Consider the following 18,476-nt stretch of genomic DNA (forward strand, 5'->3'; position numbering starts at 1 on the left):
CAATGTGAACTCCAACATGCTGGTTTCTGAAATGAAAAAATAAAAATTGTCATCCACCCCTTTTTAGCCTCCTCAGTATCCCAAGCAAAATACAGCAATAAATGACACACACACCGCTTCAAAGGTGAATGTAGCGGGGGTTGGTTAGTTTTAGAAAAACGCCAAATCAACAGCAAGAAATAAAACACTTTCCACACACAGATACGGTGAGTAATGCAGCTTCATTCTTGGCAATCACCTTTACAGCAAGCCATTATCACACCAACTCAGTCAGTGCCTTGTTCCACTGACATTCCCAAAGACACCCATTTATCTGTAGCGTGAGAACATGAATTCAGACAGAATCAAGCTATTACCCTCCTCCCCCAAACCCAACCAAAACAAACAAAAACCCCTGACATAATCTGGAGTTAGAAAAAACCAAAGCCAAATTGCTCCTGGTGCACCTGCCAACTGCGCAGCTTTCGATTCCAGGTCATACCAGTTATGCAACTGCTACGTGACTGAGAGCTCAGCAGTCGGAGCAGCAGCCAGGACGCTTCCCAGCCTCCTGCTCCCTGACTTCGGGCAGCCCTGATTTATTTCCACAGCAAACCCAACATACTTTAGCAGAGGTGTAGGACTTGTTAAATAAGCGTTCTGCGACTCGTGCAGATTGGAATCCCATGGGATTGTCAAAGGAGCTGGCAGTTGCATCTGTCCTCTCACTCTACACCTGGATACCAACATTGCTACATTTGCTTATTTTGCGAATTAACTGCAAAGTCTCTCAGATGAGCATTACTGCTGTACAGGAAAAAAGAAACACCATTTCACAGGGGCAGCTAATAGTTTTTTTTTCCCCGCAAGAACAACATCAGAATTCTTCTTCTGCATTTGGAATATGTGAACTCTTAAATTTCTTGAGTTTTTCAATAGCAGAGGATACTGAAATCTCCCCGTGAATTTTGTTGTCTCTTGTTCGCACGTTGACGGCATTATTTGCTTTCTCCTTTTCTCCAACCACTGGAAGACATATCACAAAGAATATTAAACTGACTACCTAAATTACAAAATGAGCCTAGACAAATGCCCCGTCCAACATTAAAACTTAAATGATATTCAGAAATGTAAGATGCTGCAATTACCCAAGATAAAGTTATACTGGGCCAGCTGTGCATTTCTGATTTTCTTGTTTAATGTGCAACTTTGATCTAGATCCACATCTGACATAAATCCCGCTTCAAAAAATTCGCTGCAAACCTAAAAATAAACCAAGAAAACTCTCACTTAATATTATAGTATATATTCTATAACATGCATTTGTACACGCTGTAGTCCTTGATCCCTTCCTGTAATTAATTCACGTATGTGCATAATTTTGCTCTTGTGAATTGTTCTAAGGAAGTCAATGAAGTTATTTGAAGAAAACTGCACGCGCATGTAAGGGCTTAGCAGGACTCCAGCTGGAAGACAATACAAGGTAACATCCATATCAAATATTTGCTGATCTCCTCAGACAGCTGCAGAATGATTTTTTGCTTTAATTATTACTGAGGTATGTACAGCATAACAGAAACCAAACCACTTAAAAAAGCCCTCTCAGGCTTATACAAATTTCAGACTATATGGAAAAGTTTACACCCCACCCCCCCGATATGTCTCCAAAATTACTGAAGCATTCATTCTTTGTTCTAGGACCAATTCTTAAGGAGCAATTAAAATTGCTTGCTACTATAATAAGGAGGGCCCTACTCTCACCTGCCGCGCATACTCTTCAGAAGTAGGTCCCACAGGCACAACCATGACCTGCCGTGGAGACAGCCAGAACGGCCTGGCAAGCAGGACAAGAAAAGCGTCAAATAAATGTGCATTTTACATTTGCATTCATATCCATAGTCATGTTCCCCAATATAATTTCTTTACTTTATAAAAATATTTGTTAGCTAAGGATGTTGGATAATATGTTATCTTCCTCTTTTAAAGCTCACATAAAATAGCAAATAGATTGATTCCAGTAAAATTACATATGCAGAACTTAGATCTTCTGTTCACTTCTAGCTGACTTCACAATTTTAAAGAGAATTTTATTTTTTTCACATGATTTCCACTTTTATTTACAACTTCAGAGCCAAAGGTGGACAGTCAGACGGATAGGTTGCTGAAAGTAAGAATTAACTCTTCCTTAATGCTTTCAACACATTAATAAAGAAGTATCTTCAGAGCTTATTCAAGATGAAACAGTAAATCTTACACGTTAAAAAAAAAATTTCACATATTAGGACTAATTAGTGTCTGTATAAATAATTGCTTTACATATGTCTAACATCCTCCCAATATGAAAGCATGATTTTTTAAGAAAAAACGAACAAGAATAATGCAGCACATACACATTCAATTACAATTCTTATTTCTGCCTTATTGTGTCTCATGAAATTGAATTTCTAATAATGAACTATTAATAAAAGGATATCACACAATTCAGACCATAAATTGGACTTCTCCTCCTGTAATCTTACCTGCTAACTTTCAGAAAATTCTAGGGATATTATTTTTCATTATAATATGTGGGACATTAGGGAGGATCTGTATTTTCTACATTGTTAAACACTTCTTAGAACTGCATTTGTGCCACATACCATTTTCCTCCATAATTTTCTGCTAGAATAGCTATCATTCTCTCCACAGATCCCAAAATAGCTCTGTGAATAATCACTGGCCTTTTCTTATCGTCACCATCCTTACTGAAAAAGAGTAAGTAAAGTTTAAAAAAACAACAAAAACAAATAAAAATCTCTTGGCTCACACACAGATAATCCTACTAATATTTTTTATTCTACTTCTCATGGAAAGACAAAATTTTACTATTTATACTTAAGCAAAATCCATCATTTTTCATTAAAATGTACTTTAAGTCACCTGGGCTTTTAAATGAATACTGAATAATCATAGTGACTTAAAATAATCATGCCTATAGCTAATGGTATAGGCACAAACTCCCAAGTTTGAAAAGACACTCAACTGACTCAGCTCCATTTCTGTGCATTTTAATATTTTATGTTCTTCCTTGCTCTGCTTTTCTGCTATGCCTTGCTTTTATTTTGTTGCACAGGATCTTACCTGCCCTTACTGTTTCTTTCTTTCCTCAAGTTAGAATCCTGTGATTAAAAAAAAAAACAGCTGCTGTTCCTAACAGTATCGTCACCTACCAAAGAGCTATGACATCTACTGTAGAACATGCAGCAAGACCAAAAAGTAACAAAGATTCTTATTCCAACTTCCCCATCAAACTCTATAATATGCAAAAACAAACACAGCAAGAAAAACAACCTAGAAAGTGTGTGTACTAAGATGAATTCGCTCAGTGGATGAACACCCTTCTTCCTAGCTGAAGCCAAAGTGAGGTTTTAATCAAAATCTGTTTGCATTTGGTTTATGTTCATCAAAGTTAACTAACTTTATCTGACAAAAAGAATGAAGTACTTCTTACAAACATACTATCTCCTTAAGGCATGTTTGAATTTGTATGCAATGTCTTCAAAGGAGACACAGTGACTAGGCTGAAAGTGAAAACTGACTCAGCCAAGTTTTCTTCAGCACTATGTATTACCAGTTGTTTTCAGAACTGGCAGACAAGACAGATAATGAAATTTTCATGCAATCAGTAGCATTTACAATTGAAGTGAGCTATCATGACATTGAGGAAGTATCTTCAAGTTTCTGACTCGGTCCTCTACTCACAGGGGATGTTTTCCCCTGGTTTTGCTAACCAGGCTACTGATATACAGGCTAATTGTTTGTTCAGTGACTACGAGAGCATTAATTAACAATCTGAGATATAAGTAACCAATTATTCTTTTTTATTTGAATTATTTCATTTAAAAGAAGACAATATCTAGCTTAACCACTCACCCAACATACGTAAGATTAAATCGAATGGGTAGTTGGAAGTCAAGTTGGATAGTAGCACACTGATGGTACCTGCCAATAGCATCTTTGATTTTAATATCAATCTGTGAAGGAGAACAACACAGTTATTAAATATAGTTTGCCTGCATTGTGTCTGTATTCTTGTCCATCCCAAAGCTGTATTAAAATGCTGATTCACTAACCTTGGGACCATAAAACGCTCCATCTCCTGGATTCAAACTCCATTGCTCTCCGAAGTTATTCAAGCTGTTTTGAAGTTGCTAATCATAAAAATAAGAGAATAATTTAAAAAGGTGTAGCAGAGCCTTTCATTACTCTAAGTCAAAGCATTTGCCTCTGAAATACAAAGAAAGTCAACAGACAGCACGACTCCTATTGTAGCTCAAAGATTTAGTCATTTCTGATGAGTAATCTTGAAGTAAGATTAGTTCCTTGTACAAATGTTGTGATTAGTCAGGGAAAAAAAGATTAATAAAAATCAAATCAGCTCAAGATAAAGGGGCTAAGTAAAAGTTCTCGTTTTACACAGAAACTTCACATAAAATGTGATTTTTTTTTCAGCAAGCATTTCCACTAAGGACAATATTTAGCATCTGTTTTAAACAATTCCTCTATTCAGAAAGAATAACTTAAATTCAGAATATTCAGAAAGAACTTCAGTTAAATATCCACTGCTGCAAATACAAATATTAAGTGTTTTGTTTGTTTGCTTTTAAACAAATTACCTTTTCTGCATGATCCCAGATCTCTAACTCTCCTAGGTAACTTTCTGGTCTTGTAGAAAGATGTAGTTGAAAGGAAAAACCAAAGACAGCATACACAGACTTCAAGAAATCAAGACAGCCCTTAATTTCTTCTTCAATCTTAAATGTAAACAAAATACAGTAGTTAAAACTTACTTACATAAAAATGTAAATGGATTTACTACATTCCTCATAATCGCAATGTAACAGTCCATTAAATTAAAAAAAAAATTAAAAATCCCATGAAAATTGCATCCTACAAGCCTGAAACTAAGTAATGGGTGAAGCAAGAACTGAGGCATTGTGGCTTTAAAGCATGGCAAGAGAAGTAATGCGCTTGTTAAGCCTGGGCTTCTGGAGCCAAACCGCGTGAGTCAGACTTGACAAGAGTACATTTGTTTATTCACATAGCTCCACTAAAATCTACGGCATTACTGACAAAATAAGTATTTATTCAGCGTTAGTATGGAAAACCAAATGCGGTTAACAGCTTTTTTCTTTGCAGGGGGAGATGGGAGATGTAAAAGACATCATTTACCTTTTGGGATTCAGTTACCCAAGGTATCTGTCTAAAGCGAAAAATCCTAGACAGAATATCTTATTGTGTAATTCACAATCAGTAATGTCCCTCAAGGAACACCAGTTTCTTCTTTTGATATAAGCATTTTTTAATTTCAAAGAGAAAAATAAACAACACCAACTATGGCACTACTATTTGAGAAATTTATAACACAGAAGCTAAGTTCAGCAGGCTATCAGTTTCGGCAATATTGAAAAAGGTTAAGAAACACGGAATACCACATAACTAAGAAGGAAGCACCTAAACCTACCAAAAGTCCCATCAAAAGCAGCATTACGCTACAAAGCGACACAATGGAAGAAGCCAGAGTTGAAATATTTTTGGGGATTTTTTTCTTGTTTAATGTTGCTTTGCACTCGGAGGGGAAGGGGTTCTTGTTTTGGGCTGACTGGTGGGGGGAGAGTTGTTGTTGTTGGGGGGTGTGTGGTGCGGTGTGGGTTTTTTTTACCTGTTCTATTGTGCAAAAGATGTGAGCATCATCTTGTTGGAAGCGCCTCACACGAGTCAAGCCACTTAAAGTCCCAGAGAGTTCATTTCGGTGAAGGACTCCAAAATCTGCAAGTCTAAGAGGCATTTCCCTCCAGGATCGCGGACGATGGGCAAACATCAAGCTAGAAGGAACATGAAAGAACCTTCCTTTTATCCTTCTTATTGAAGATTTAAGACAACACAGAGAGTAAAACAAGATCAGTACAGACAGTAATCACATTTTAAAGTATGTATTCATTCAGGTTGTCTGCATCCTAAAAAGCAGGCAAACAGAAAAAGTGCAGCACTCAAAACATATTGCTAAAGACCACCTAGAAAAAGCACTGAGAGTAACGATCAAGACCGGTTCATCTGTACCTTCTTTTTGTACCCCACATCTGATGCCTATCTCCATCCAACATAATTTGTATTTACTAGTGGTACAGACTATCATTCGCGCGCACAAACCAAACTCACTTAGTGCAGACTTATTGAAAGATCCTCCTACACGAACTGTATTTGGTCTGCTCCGGAACACTGTCAGGGGAGCTCAGTGGACACACTAATTGCTTAGTAGTCTTGTAAACATGCATGATAACATGTATTAATACTCCATTTCTTTCTCCTCAGCTCCACAAAGGATAAATATAATAAAATATGAAGTTTTTCAGTTGAGAGTACAAACCAATGTCCTGGACAATTCATCGGTTTAAGGGCAAAAGTTTCCTTCTCGATCTCAAAAGAGAACATATTTTCACTGTAGTGCTGCCAGTGCCCTGAAGCTTCCCAGAGTTTACTGTTGAAGATGTTTGGAGATACAACTTCAGTAAAATTACGCCTGTGATATTCCTCCTACAAAACAAATCCAACACTTAAAACGTGATAGAGCTTTTGACAAGCAAAAGCCCGATTCTTTTTAACTGTGTTCTTATGATGACAATTTACTGGGAGACTAAAGGATTTACTGCACACGTAGGTTTTACACAACTGGAAGAAGCATATGTCAATGCTTTACTCCGCCTTATTTTCAAAAAGGTTAGATCTATATAATCATATAGATTATATATGAATAATGTGAAATTTTCATATATGTGAAAATCTGGTATAAGTTTACATACATAGATGTTTCTCTTTCTGAGGATAGCTCAGTGCTATGAATAGCCTATCACTTAAGATCAACAAGTGATATTAAGCTTGTTAGGAGTTACATTAGTATATACTCACTCGTATGAAATCCACAAGTGTGTTATAAAGAAAGGCACCTCTGGGGAGGAAAAAGCAGCTTCCAGGACTCAAGTCATGAAAGAAGAAGAGTTCTTGCTCCTAGGTAAGTTAAAACAGAATGCTGTAACACCAGTTCAGGTGGAACTGCACACAAAAACGAAGTATTACAGCAACAAGATGATTTCCAGAAGTCTACAAGTTCTCAGCAACAGTAGTTAATTTATCTGTAGTCCCTACTCTTAGAAGTTTGTAATAACATTGAATTTGACTCTGACTATGTAAATACACATTTCCTCAAAATCCTGAAGCCTTAACCAATCCTACCTTCAGTAATCCAAGCAATTAAGCATATACCCATCAGATCTGAGGGATTATCAGAATTCTGTCTCAAAAACATAAACTCAGCAGTGTGGCTCTGATAGATCTTTGGAGAACCTTAGCCTCTTTGGTATCATACATGTTAGATACATAGACACTAGATACATTGTTTGACTGACACTAGAGAATTTGTTTTTGAACGGGCATAGAAGTAATCAAACAAATACTATACAAATATTCAAGTCTTAATGAGTTAATAGAAATATGCATGAACACATCCGTAAAGATCATTTTTCTACTTCTTCACCTTGTCACTGTTTTCTGTAAATTCCTCAGTGGCTCTTCCTCTTCTGAGTTACCTGCAGTTGTTCACCTTTGCTTATGGTGGCCCTCCACAGTGTCTTCTTTCACACCTGCCAGTAAGTAGCAAGGGGTTCATGCCTGCATCCTCTTGGCCAACAATGCTGACCTTCACTTACACATGAGTTTTCAAACAAATGCCTCCCTGCTTTCACCTGTACTACCCATTACACCTTTAAACATCCACAAAGCTACTTCCTATCTTCCCTCAAATACCCTCCCTACAACTCCACCTTCTCTATGAAACTATAGCAAAGGTGAAAACAATTAGGAGACTGCATGCCAACATGACCAGTATTAGATGACAGTCCTTGTCTCCGTCAATCTTATGTCTTCTGACTCACATTCAATTTAAGATTACATCTGTTCATTTAAGTCTAGTAGACAAATGTATGAACAATACTCACAACAACGTTTGAAGTACTGCACATGCATACACTTAACTATTACCTTATTTATGCCTATAGCAAAGAAAGACCAAATCATATTATTTATGCAATTTTCAATGATTTCTCTCCTATGAAAAATATAGTGGTTTAGGTAGGATCCGAAAAGGCCCTATGTTAAAAGATTTAAGATAGGCTTCCCTAAAGCAAGGGACTACTCCATTACTTCTTCTCAACATTAGTGTAACATTTGTATGCGAGTGACAAGTTGAGTTTGTAGAATTAAAATTTTAAAATGCAACTGACACAAGAAATTCATAGAACTGGCTCCCATTTAAACTGCCAAAAAATGGAGAAAAAACAACAACAACAGAGAATTAATTCCATTACAGAAGCAGACCATGAAATAGCATACCTTGCCAATTTTCCTATGGTCCCGGTTTCTGGCTTCTTCCTGGAATTTTTCCCATTCCTTCATCATTTTGTTATCAGGAAAGGATATTCCATATATTCTCTGCAGAGTTTCCATGTCAGATTTTCCTTCCCAATATGTAGAGGAATTCTGACACACAAAAGCCATACTTTAACACACTTATAAAATACATATATTATATACTGTACTATATAATCTCAGGGAAAGGAGGAATAAACACTAATGCATTCACATTACAATTTTTTTTCTTCGGGAAAACAATTATATGCAATCATCCAGCACTTGTTTATAATACAAAGATACTTGCACTGCCTTTTAGTCAGCTGATACAGAAGACATAACCAAAAGTGACTGGCAAGGCATACTTTTATTTTACTTAGGTACCTTGTTTTAACTCATATCATGGCATGTTTTATCATCTCACATCGTATCTTCTAAAAAAGCAGCACTTGTTTACAATCAAAATATAAACATGGAAGTCAAAACCAAACTGGCTCACTCTCACAGTTAAATCCTAGCTGTTTTGACAATCTGATAGTTAATCCCTGGAACTCAAGAGTCCCATAAGCTTCAGACAGGAAGCCAGCAAAAGCAGCTATGATGAATGTTTCAGTGAGGTCAGTCTAATAAGGTTACCAAAATTAGCATCTGCAAGTAACTTAACTACATCATAACCAGAGGCATCTGCAAACACTGTCTCTGGCTTTCCTGCGAGCAATGCCATTTTTAAACAGCAGCACTTGCAGATCTGTCAGTGTCCACTTTACCTTCTGTACCTGAACAATACCATCTTACAAGGTCAAAATACTATTTTCTGACCCAAGGAATATCTTGGATGTTCCTTTACTGCAGAACAGAGCACGTGTGCACACACGCCCCACACACAAATGTGACAGCTAGTACAGACTTAAACTATGGACACTTGTACTACAAAGTGCAATGCTGGCTGGAGTACTAGCACAGTACCGTCACATTAGCATAGGCACCGCACTTCTGTGTACTATTGTGCATGGTATAATTGGTTCCACAGCTAATCTAGTCACTACTAGCTTGAGTATTTTTTGTGGATGTCTGCATTGTCTAAGCATGCATGTTACTGCACTAATACTCTGATAAAAAAAGATGCTGTTAACTTTTACTGATGTACTATTGGGATAGTCAAGAATCAGTACACCTTGGAAGGTCAATGATGATGAAAGCCTGTAGTTCTATTTGTGCAATGGGAACAGGAAAAGAAACGAAGGACTATTTTCAAAGTAAGCACAGAAAAGAATGCAAAAGACCCTGGCATTCAGGAGAAATAAATCAACTGACCCATAGTTTAGTTATGTTTTAATGCACAGTTAATTTAAACTTACCTTAAATATTTTAAGGGCCTTAATTTTTCCAGTGTCTCTCACATGCGGACCCCTGCAGAGATCTATCAGCGGACCACATCTATACCAAAAGAAAAAAAGTATTTATTTCAAAACACACCAACATTTTGAAGTACGGTCACTAATGACATACAAGTTAATGCCCGACATGTTCAAATACACTAGTAAGCATACGTATGCAGCATTCAGCAAATTCACTGCATCTTAAATGTAATTATGCCTTCTGCCTGAAGCAGAATATTCACTCAGTAAATACTCAGCACACTTGATCCACTATGAAGAATATCGCAACATGCTTAGCAATTCATGTAGCTCCATATGTAAACTTTGTTAAAGTTGGCCAGGAAATTTCAAACTACACACATCAAACAGAAAAAAAATTTTTGCCATTTTCTAGCTAACTAGTTTTATTCCTGGCAATTGAATGAACAGGATCCTCACCCCACAGAGAACTAAGACTTAGCTTTACCCATTATCCAGCAATTCAATGTCATGGGTGGTAACTTCTTTTAATCTGTTTATTGAAACCAGAGGGAATGAGTGAAAAGTGGATTTGCCATTTGCCCACAAATTGAGGCCTAATCTGTGCCAGCAGAGAAAGAAAAGATCTGATTTTACAGAAGTAACAATATTAATTGCAAACTTAAGTCCCAGTCACACAAGTATTTGGAAGTTAGAATAAAATAAAAATAATTCTTCTCAATTTAAATTAAATATACCTAACTATGTAAGTATTTCATAATACCTTTTAACTTAATTTTCTTTACCTGTATATTGTGGTAGTTGGCGTGTTTACCTTCTCATTAAGTATACGACACTTAAACTTGTTATACTGTGTGGGAAAACATGAAAAGTCAGAAGCATCAATAAAATGTCTAAAAGCATTCTGTTTTAAAATTAGGTATTAACAATGCAAATGCATCAGTAAAAGACACAACTAAAAAGTCACATGATCACATATATGTATGCAAAAGTTCAACATCCTTTCAGAAGAGTTATAAAACAAGAGGGGAAGAGACAAAAATGTCTTAATTTCCCTGAGGGTGTGTTACATGTCGTGATTACCACCTGAACACCTCAAAGCACTTTTGAAAGGCAGTTAAGACACCAGTCTCACGGTGCTGTAATATTCACTGTATAAAACGGAGAACTAGAGGACAAAGTCTTTTTTGATTTGTCTCTACAAGTGAGCCAGAATGAATGTATGCCTTTTTTGTGCTAATTTCTTTATCATCTCATGGAACTTGAGGTGTTTTTGTGTAACAAGAAACTGTTTTTATTATTGCCTGAAAACATCCTGAAGACCTGAGAGGGATACAGAGAGGGGGTAAAGGATGCTATTCGTTCCCTTTGTTTTGCTAGATGTGTACTATTCTGATCAATCACATGCAGTATTTTATAAAAGTTACATTTTAAAAGATCATTGTACCAGAATCACAGCTACTCCAACAACTTACCTTGAACATGTTTAACAGTACCTCCTTTTTGACTTCCAGCCTTTCAAAAGCCTGCTTTTCTTTTATGATATTTTTACAGCGGTTCTCTAGTAGTGGGAATTCAGTACTAGATACACCTCTGAACAGACAGACACAGGCAAAAGAAATTAATTATTTTGATATTCCCATTTTTTAAGTGATCACTTTCTAGTGGTCTAATTTGAAAAACATGGGAAGTGGTGGTGTGATTTGTCATAGTATTTTCTTAGTTTCTTACAATTGGCTGTACTTTCAGACACTAAACTCAGAAACAAAAATGGTATCACCCTGAACAAATCCACTGCAATCACTCCTACAACAGTCTTTCACATGTTTAAATGTCTGGAAGATCTGTAGCTTGAAGATTTAAGAAAAAAGAAAAAAAAGGCTCAACCCAGCTGCAAGAGCGAGCTTATCAGCTGCTGCAGATTCAGTATTCTCCCTGACTACAGAAAGATAAACAAGGAAAAACCAGAATTGTAAAGCTGCGCACAAGGGTTAGAAAAGTCGTAAACACCTATATGAGTTGCATGCATATGTGCCATCTCTACAAGTGACTATGGCACTTTGGAAACCTACGATTCTTCAGGGAATCCTCTCCTGTATCACGCAGGCACTTCAGAAAGTTTTACCCAAACACTCTTACGTTTTTTCATAGAACATTCAACAGCTGCAAGTCTTAAGGAGCAGGTGTCTAACATTGCTCTTGAATTTAAATATACACACACACTCAGTATATACGTATACATAGACCTATAGAGAAGACTAACCTAACGTCAGTTTTAAACCGTACTACACGATTTTACTTTTAACATGCAGAAACATGACTGAGCAAAAATAATTCTAGTAGTGAGCTTCAATACAAAGTATTAAGTTTTTAGACACTGCAATTTTACCTATCTTCCATGTACATGTCATAGTAAAATCCATTCTCAATCGGTGGTCCATAGCATAAGCAGCCCCCAAAATAACCTTCCATGGCTTCTCCAAGAATATGAGCACTTGAATGCCAATAAACCTGCAAATAAAGTCAGGTGAGCAAGTCATGGGATCATTGGCATTGTGTTACTAAAAAGAAAACACAGAGGTATACCTGCAGATGGGAAAAATACTGGAATCAATGTTTAAATTCTGTGAAAAGTGTAACAACGTTCTGTTCTCGTTTGAAGTACGATAAGTGATTAATATAGTGGCAGATGTAGCAATAATTCCCAATCTTATTTCGGTCTGAAAGAGGATTGTACCTCTGCATGATTCCATCGCATTAGTACTTACTGTACTTTGTTCATTTATAAGTTAGCTTCTGGTCAGTTAGAAGACTATGCAATACTAACCGCATCTGAAGCAATGTAGCCAATTAAGTTACCATTGTTGACATATAGTACATTTATTAATAGGACTGTAAGCCGCATTACCTGAAAGGTCAGAAAAGGGGAGTCAACAACCCAGTCCTTACTAATTCAGACCACTTCATAGACACCGCTACAAGATAAAGCCTTTACAGGCTCCTGAAATACCTCAAACAAACTTAATCACATGAAAAATTCTTTGAAAAAATGAAGTCTAATTCTAGTGCAAAAAGATAAACTTAGGCTTAAGACTGAATCCCATAAAAAGAAAAATCTTGGGTGCATTGCTAGGTATATTCATAGTTAACTGACTAAGATATGCCCACTAAAGTTTCTAATGAAGAGTGCCAGTGTAAAGAGCTGTAGATCTTATTTATAACTCAAATTGGATATTGGACAATTTTTAGAAAACTCTAACACAGCCTCACTGTTGCTTTCAATGTCTGATCCTCAAAAGCACTGAGTCAAACCACAGAACACGTGTCTTAGAAGACATCAAGCTATTTCAAGTTTGTATACAAATCAAGACATTCCATCCGATCTCATTTAAGAAATAACCTGTTCATGTAAAACAGAAGAGAAGAAAAGAACACTAAGATTTTATTCACCTATAGATTATAGGTACTTAGTATCTAATCTTCTTCATCAAATCACTGCAAATACATTACTTGAATAGGTTTGGGTTTTTTAATTCAAAATTTTAGAAGCATAATGCTGCAATCAATTTCATGTCATTTAGTTCCTTTAATCAAGTTGAAACCAGTGAGTGTTTACTCACAGCTTTTGCTTCTTCATTATCAAACATAAGCAGCTCCAGAGTACAATCTCCCTCCAGTGGACGATCCAGGTCCCACAATTCACCATTCACTTTGGCTATGACTGCATTTGAAGCCAAGGCTTGACTAAAAACCACAAATAACAAGAGACCAAAATATTTAGGTTTAGATTTGCAGAAGTGCTTAGGTTTCTAAACCCCTAAACACCCCACCCACATCTCGTAGCACCTGAAGACCTTTATTTTTTGTTTCTGTGGTCTTCCTAAACACTTTTCTACTTTTAAGGTATAGACCCTTAAGGTCTTAAAGCTTCATTCAATGGTTTTCAGTGCTGGGGATCTGGAGGAAAGACTGGTTCTAACAACAGTTTCTACTGTTGCTTGGTAACTCCCAAAACTTCAGATGTCTCTATTAATTCCTCGCAGTCTCAATGATTGTTATGGTTTTTAATTGGAAGCAAGCATTATGATTCCAGCACAAAACCTCAAGCATCACTCAGAACAGCAACTTCACCCACCTGCCTCTTCTGCATTAAGCTGAAGTTTCAATGATGCTTTCCAAATAAACCAACTTAAGAGAGTCACGATCCACTGGCTGTGACATATATATTTTATGCAACAAGGTAAGAGACAAAAGATAGTAACAGATTTATCACTGCAAAAGTACAACTCTGTCAACCTGCAGGTTACCTAATTCCTACAGCTAATTGATATGGCGTGGTTTTCCAAGATTCCCCTTCGGCCATCTTTCCATCTGTCAGAATAATTTTGATGGGTTTGCTCTGGTTGGCCGCTCTGTAAGCTAGCAAAGCATCATGTTCTTTTTTCAGTGCTTCGTAAAGCTTCAATCTGTCTTCTATGAAGCTTGGCTTGCACTGGAGCTGTAACAAATGAAGTCATACACATATATATTTGTGAGAGAAATAGAATAAAAGGATTCACAGCGTTCATGCATCCCTAAAGGTTCCAACTGAGACCAGATTTCCCTGTACTAGAATTTATACTAGCATGCACTAAAGCATTTGTAAATAATTACACACAGGATAGTCCCACCCAGCTTGCTGACTATTTTATAGCGGCTTTCCAATTTTCCAATGCACCTTCATCAATCTGGGCCTAAATGGCTTTGCGAGTTTGACTTCAGAAACAGCTCATACTCCTGCCCGAGAACTTGTATTTGGCTGATATCCTAGAGAAGTTTGGATCACTCCAACAAATCCTCACTTCTGCCAGTCCACTCAAAGCATCAGATTCAAATAATATGGTTCACAGGAAGTTCTCTTTAGTTTAGCAAAAGGTGGATTATTAAGGCCTATTAAACTACAGCTAGTGCTGCCAACATCCTTTCAGTCATCATGCACGTTGTTCAGCTATTCAGGAACCATCACTCTCTTTACACACCACAGTATCCTGAGCCTTGTTTCCCAGTAGCCCAAATCCTTTTGTTACATAGAAAGTAGAGATCTAAGAATGTATAAGTAACCCTACTAATTACATGCAAGATGAAGCTCTTAGATAATGATTTTTTCTAAATGCATGCTATAGCAAGCCTTCTTCCCAACATCTGGGACTTCAAAATACAGTAAAGTATTTCAGATTTCAGCACCTTTTCTGAACTTAGACAAACAAAACTTCTTCTTTCTCTATGATTATGTCGTATAAAAGAACCACCTACATCATTCTCATGTTGGTTCACAGCTTCATTTTCTTTTTTCTTTTCCTCTTCATTTTGATTCACGGCAACACCTGGACTGAAGACCTTCTGAAAAACAGTGATAACAGAAGTACACCTTGATGCCTTCAAGACTTTTCCCAGCAATCATTGAAACAAAACAAACCAGATTAGTGCAATGCTGGGCTAAAAAAGCAATTACAAACGAGTAAGATATGTCCTTAGCACAGAGGAAAGACTTCTTATGACACATCCTTTTGATGTGCAGCAGAACAACAACCTATTTGCCCAATTTTACTACTGCTACAATCACTGGCAAGATCTCTCCAGCGAGACCCTGGGAGATCAAAACGGCCTAGTGAGCAATAAAAACAACTTTCGGTGGTCTGATAAACTTCTCCCACCTTCGCAGAAAGGCAGGGCCTACAGGGAGAAGCACTACTCCGTGCTCCGGGCCCACGAGGAGTGCGGACAGAACCCGAGACGGGCTTCCACCCCCTGATCGGGCTTCCATCCCCCGACCGCGGGCCGGGGTCTCGCCTCGGGAGGCGCTCCCGTCCCTTCGCTCCACGCAGCGGCCTGGCCCGCCCCAGCGGGGCGCGTGCGCTCGCCCCCCGCCAGGCCCGGCGCGGCCCCCCGCCCTCCCGCGCCCAGGAGGGCCTCGGGGATGTCCCGGCCGCGGGCGCTACCTCGCCGCCGGCTGGGCGCTCCGCCGCCGCGGGGCCCGGCGGCCGCTGCTCCGCCGGCGCTGCCCTGGCCAGCTCGGCCGCCAGGCTGCGGCGCAGGTGCAGGAGGCGGTAGCGCAGCTTCTCGTTCTCGGCCCTCAGTCGCTGCAGCTCGGGGCTGCAGCTCCCGGGACAGCACGGCGCTTCCTGCTCCTTCAGGCGGCCGACCTCCGCCGCCAGCCAGCGCAGCTCCAGCTCCTGCCGCGACAGGCGCAACGCCGCCACCTCAGCGCCCGCCGCCGCCATCTTCCGCCGACGGCAGCGGGCAGCCTCCGCCCTCCTGCGGGGGGACGCGCCGCCGGCCTCGGCCCGCTCCGCCTCGCCGGTACCACCCCGGAGGCGCCGGGCCCGGTCCTGCCCTCTCTGGCCACGGGGGCACTGCAGGAGCCTTGCAGGAGAGTTCCGGCTGGCACTGTTCGTTCTCCTAATTGGGTAACTACCTGCGCGTAGCCCCCAGTGCTGCGGTGTTAATGACCCATACCCGCGCATCCTGCGCCGAGGCCCACGAGCCATTGGGAAGTGTCAACATCCACAGCTCGTGTCCGAGTCCCACTGCCATTTACCTCACAGTGTTCTTCGAAAACCTTTTCTCTGCAAGTCTCATAAACAAGAATCGCATCGCTAATGCTCAAAATCCCGATCCTGCCATTTCGTGGCCAGCATGACAGGCGTAAGTCATTTGTAATACGGAGGAGAAAAAACACAACCAGTTTGCTTTACGTTCCCAACTATCCAATTAGCATCTGTGGAGCTCATGTGCTATTAAAACCACAGAAAAGCAATACTTAATACAATACAGGGACTGACGGTCCAGGGCTGAGCTTAAATTGAAGCCCTGGGCCTACGCACAGGGGTGTGGGTGGAGGCTCCAGGTGAGGTTGGTCATGGCCCTGACAGTCCGTGCTGCATCCCCTTCACTGTTCTCATTATGAAACAGTCTCAATCTCAAAATGCGTGGGTTAGTCTGCATCCTTATTTCACTACAATGTCAAATAAACACTGCCAAAGCTTATTTCTAATGGATGCTTCCCATTTGACACCAATTCCTAGGAAATTAGGCCGTCTGAACTAAACAGCATCTTTGCACAAATTGCAGAACTTGGCACCAAGGTAGATCATTTGAAGATGTTTGAGTTGCTGGGCAGTTAGCACTCAGAGCTTGGAAAGATCGTACAGCTTTTACTGCACAGTCAAACAGTCTGCATTGTATCAATTACAGGTCACTGGAGGTAATCTCTCAGTTCCTTGACCCTGGGAAAACAGTAACTCTCCATCACAAATCCTTCATTTCCACCATGTATTCCCATGTATCCTTTTGTCTCAAATACTTGTTTGTCATCTTCAATTTCTCTAGTTTCCTCCCTTGATTGTACTTTACACCGACTTCTCTGTATTTGGTTTCTCAACATACACTTCCAAATTTTTGCCTTTACCCAATACTCAGATTTTGCAAGATGTGGATTTTTATTAGAAATCTGGCAATTAAAAAATCAGAATTTTAGCATTTTATTCTCCAGTTTACAGAACTGGAAATAACTACATGGTATGTGAGAAGGTAAAGAGTCAAATTTTGTATTTGTCCACAACTTGATACATTTCCTAAAATATCACCCATTTTTCTCTATGGTTTTAAGATCTTACAAAAATGTATTTGAGATTAAAAGGATATATTTTTTTACCAACAAAAATATGGGGACATTTCTGGCTGAAAACATTGTACTCGTTTAGAAAACAACCTGCCCAAAGACACTCCTTATACTCTATATTCACAGAATTCAATCTGTCATTTATGCCTCCCATTACCCTGGATGACTGCAGTGTGTAATACAATTCACTGTCTATATTAATCAGTTCATATTATGCTAACCTTTCTTTGCATTTTCATTGCAGAGTACTTTTTTCTATCTCATGAATGCCCAGAATTTTCTCACAGCTTTTAGTTAATTCTTCTAGTCATTCTGCCCCAGCTAAACTTTTGAATGCCTTTTTTTAAAACTAGTTTTGTTATTTAAGGTATATTGAGAATACCCCTCAGAAAACTGATACCTGTGTACATTTTTCATTTGCACAAATTCTTCTTTCCTTTTCTCAAGAGATGCAACTTGCCAACACCTATGTCTACCACTTCTTATAGCAAGGTCACTCCTCTTTGAGGGTGGACTGTCATGGGCAGAACTGCCATGGACATATGCAAAAATCGGACATACTCCATAGCTTCCTTTAAAAATTAATGTCATTATTAATCTTCTAATTTAGAAGTTAAAAACTTCTAAATTCACTACCGTGCAGAAGTTATTACTCCATTTAGCAAACTGATGACAATCAGTGTTATCAGCACAATAAAATAAACACAGATTTAGTTTTGAAGTTAAATGCTGAGAAACATATTTAGGTTACATCCTCTGTATCTCATCTTTGTGCACTGTCCTATGAATCCAAAACCTGGAACTTTGGGCTGGCTCTAGCATTTATTGAAGTAATGGAGAAACTTACCATCAGAAGTTATAGTGGCTGAGAAGGCTGATTCGCAAGATGCTGTCTAATGGGTGTGGAGTGCCAGGCTTTATCAGGATCTTTTACCTGCCAAGATATTGCGGTATTAATATTAGTAGAACTTCTGAGAGAGAAACAACTTGGCGACAAAAAAAGCATGAGGTTTCATTGAGAATATGGAAAGAATGGG

General features: G+C 38.8%; 1 protein-coding gene across 2 annotated transcripts; it reads right to left on the reverse strand.

Moving 5' to 3' along the window:
- Positions 1-736: 736 nt before the first annotated feature.
- Positions 737-16,075, reverse strand: TARS3 (threonyl-tRNA synthetase 3). 2 transcript variants are annotated; one of them, XM_082004985.1, is made up of 19 exons: positions 15,758-16,075; positions 15,072-15,149; positions 14,087-14,277; positions 13,400-13,523; positions 12,169-12,290; positions 11,255-11,372; positions 10,565-10,629; positions 9,780-9,858; positions 8,404-8,550; positions 6,925-7,023; positions 6,386-6,552; positions 5,681-5,843; positions 4,635-4,772; positions 4,092-4,169; positions 3,892-3,992; positions 2,619-2,723; positions 1,741-1,813; positions 1,128-1,242; positions 737-1,005 (listed from the first exon to the last, which is right to left on the reverse strand). In XM_082004985.1, exons 1-19 carry the CDS (start codon positions 16,037-16,039, stop codon positions 857-859), a joined length of 2,394 nt encoding a protein of 797 aa, XP_081861111.1. In that variant the 5' UTR covers positions 16,040-16,075; the 3' UTR covers positions 737-856. The 2 variants fall into 2 exon arrangements, with proteins under 2 accessions (XP_081861111.1, XP_081861110.1); XM_082004984.1 differs by having other exon boundaries at positions 15,072-15,158.
- Between the last annotated feature and the right edge of the window lie 2,401 nt (positions 16,076-18,476).

This window comes from Phaethon aethereus, assembly GCF_964289735.1.
Source record: "Phaethon aethereus genome assembly, chromosome: 12".
In the NCBI taxonomy this organism is placed as follows: domain Eukaryota; kingdom Metazoa; phylum Chordata; class Aves; order Phaethontiformes; family Phaethontidae; genus Phaethon; species Phaethon aethereus.

Bases quoted from the DNA above. Each gene is read 5' to 3' on its own strand.
- TARS3 (XM_082004984.1), bottom strand. From the start codon at position 16,039: ATGGCGGCGGCGGGCGCTGAGGTGGCGGCGTTGCGCCTGTCGCGGCAG. The intron at 15,159-15,757 runs GTAGCGCCCGCG...ACTGTTTTTCAG, and splicing joins AGCGCCCAGCCGGCGGCGAG to AAGGTCTTCAGTCCAGGTGT. The intron at 13,524-14,086 runs GTAACCTGCAGG...TGTGGTTTTTAG, and splicing joins CAATTAGCTGTAGGAATTAG to TCAAGCCTTGGCTTCAAATG.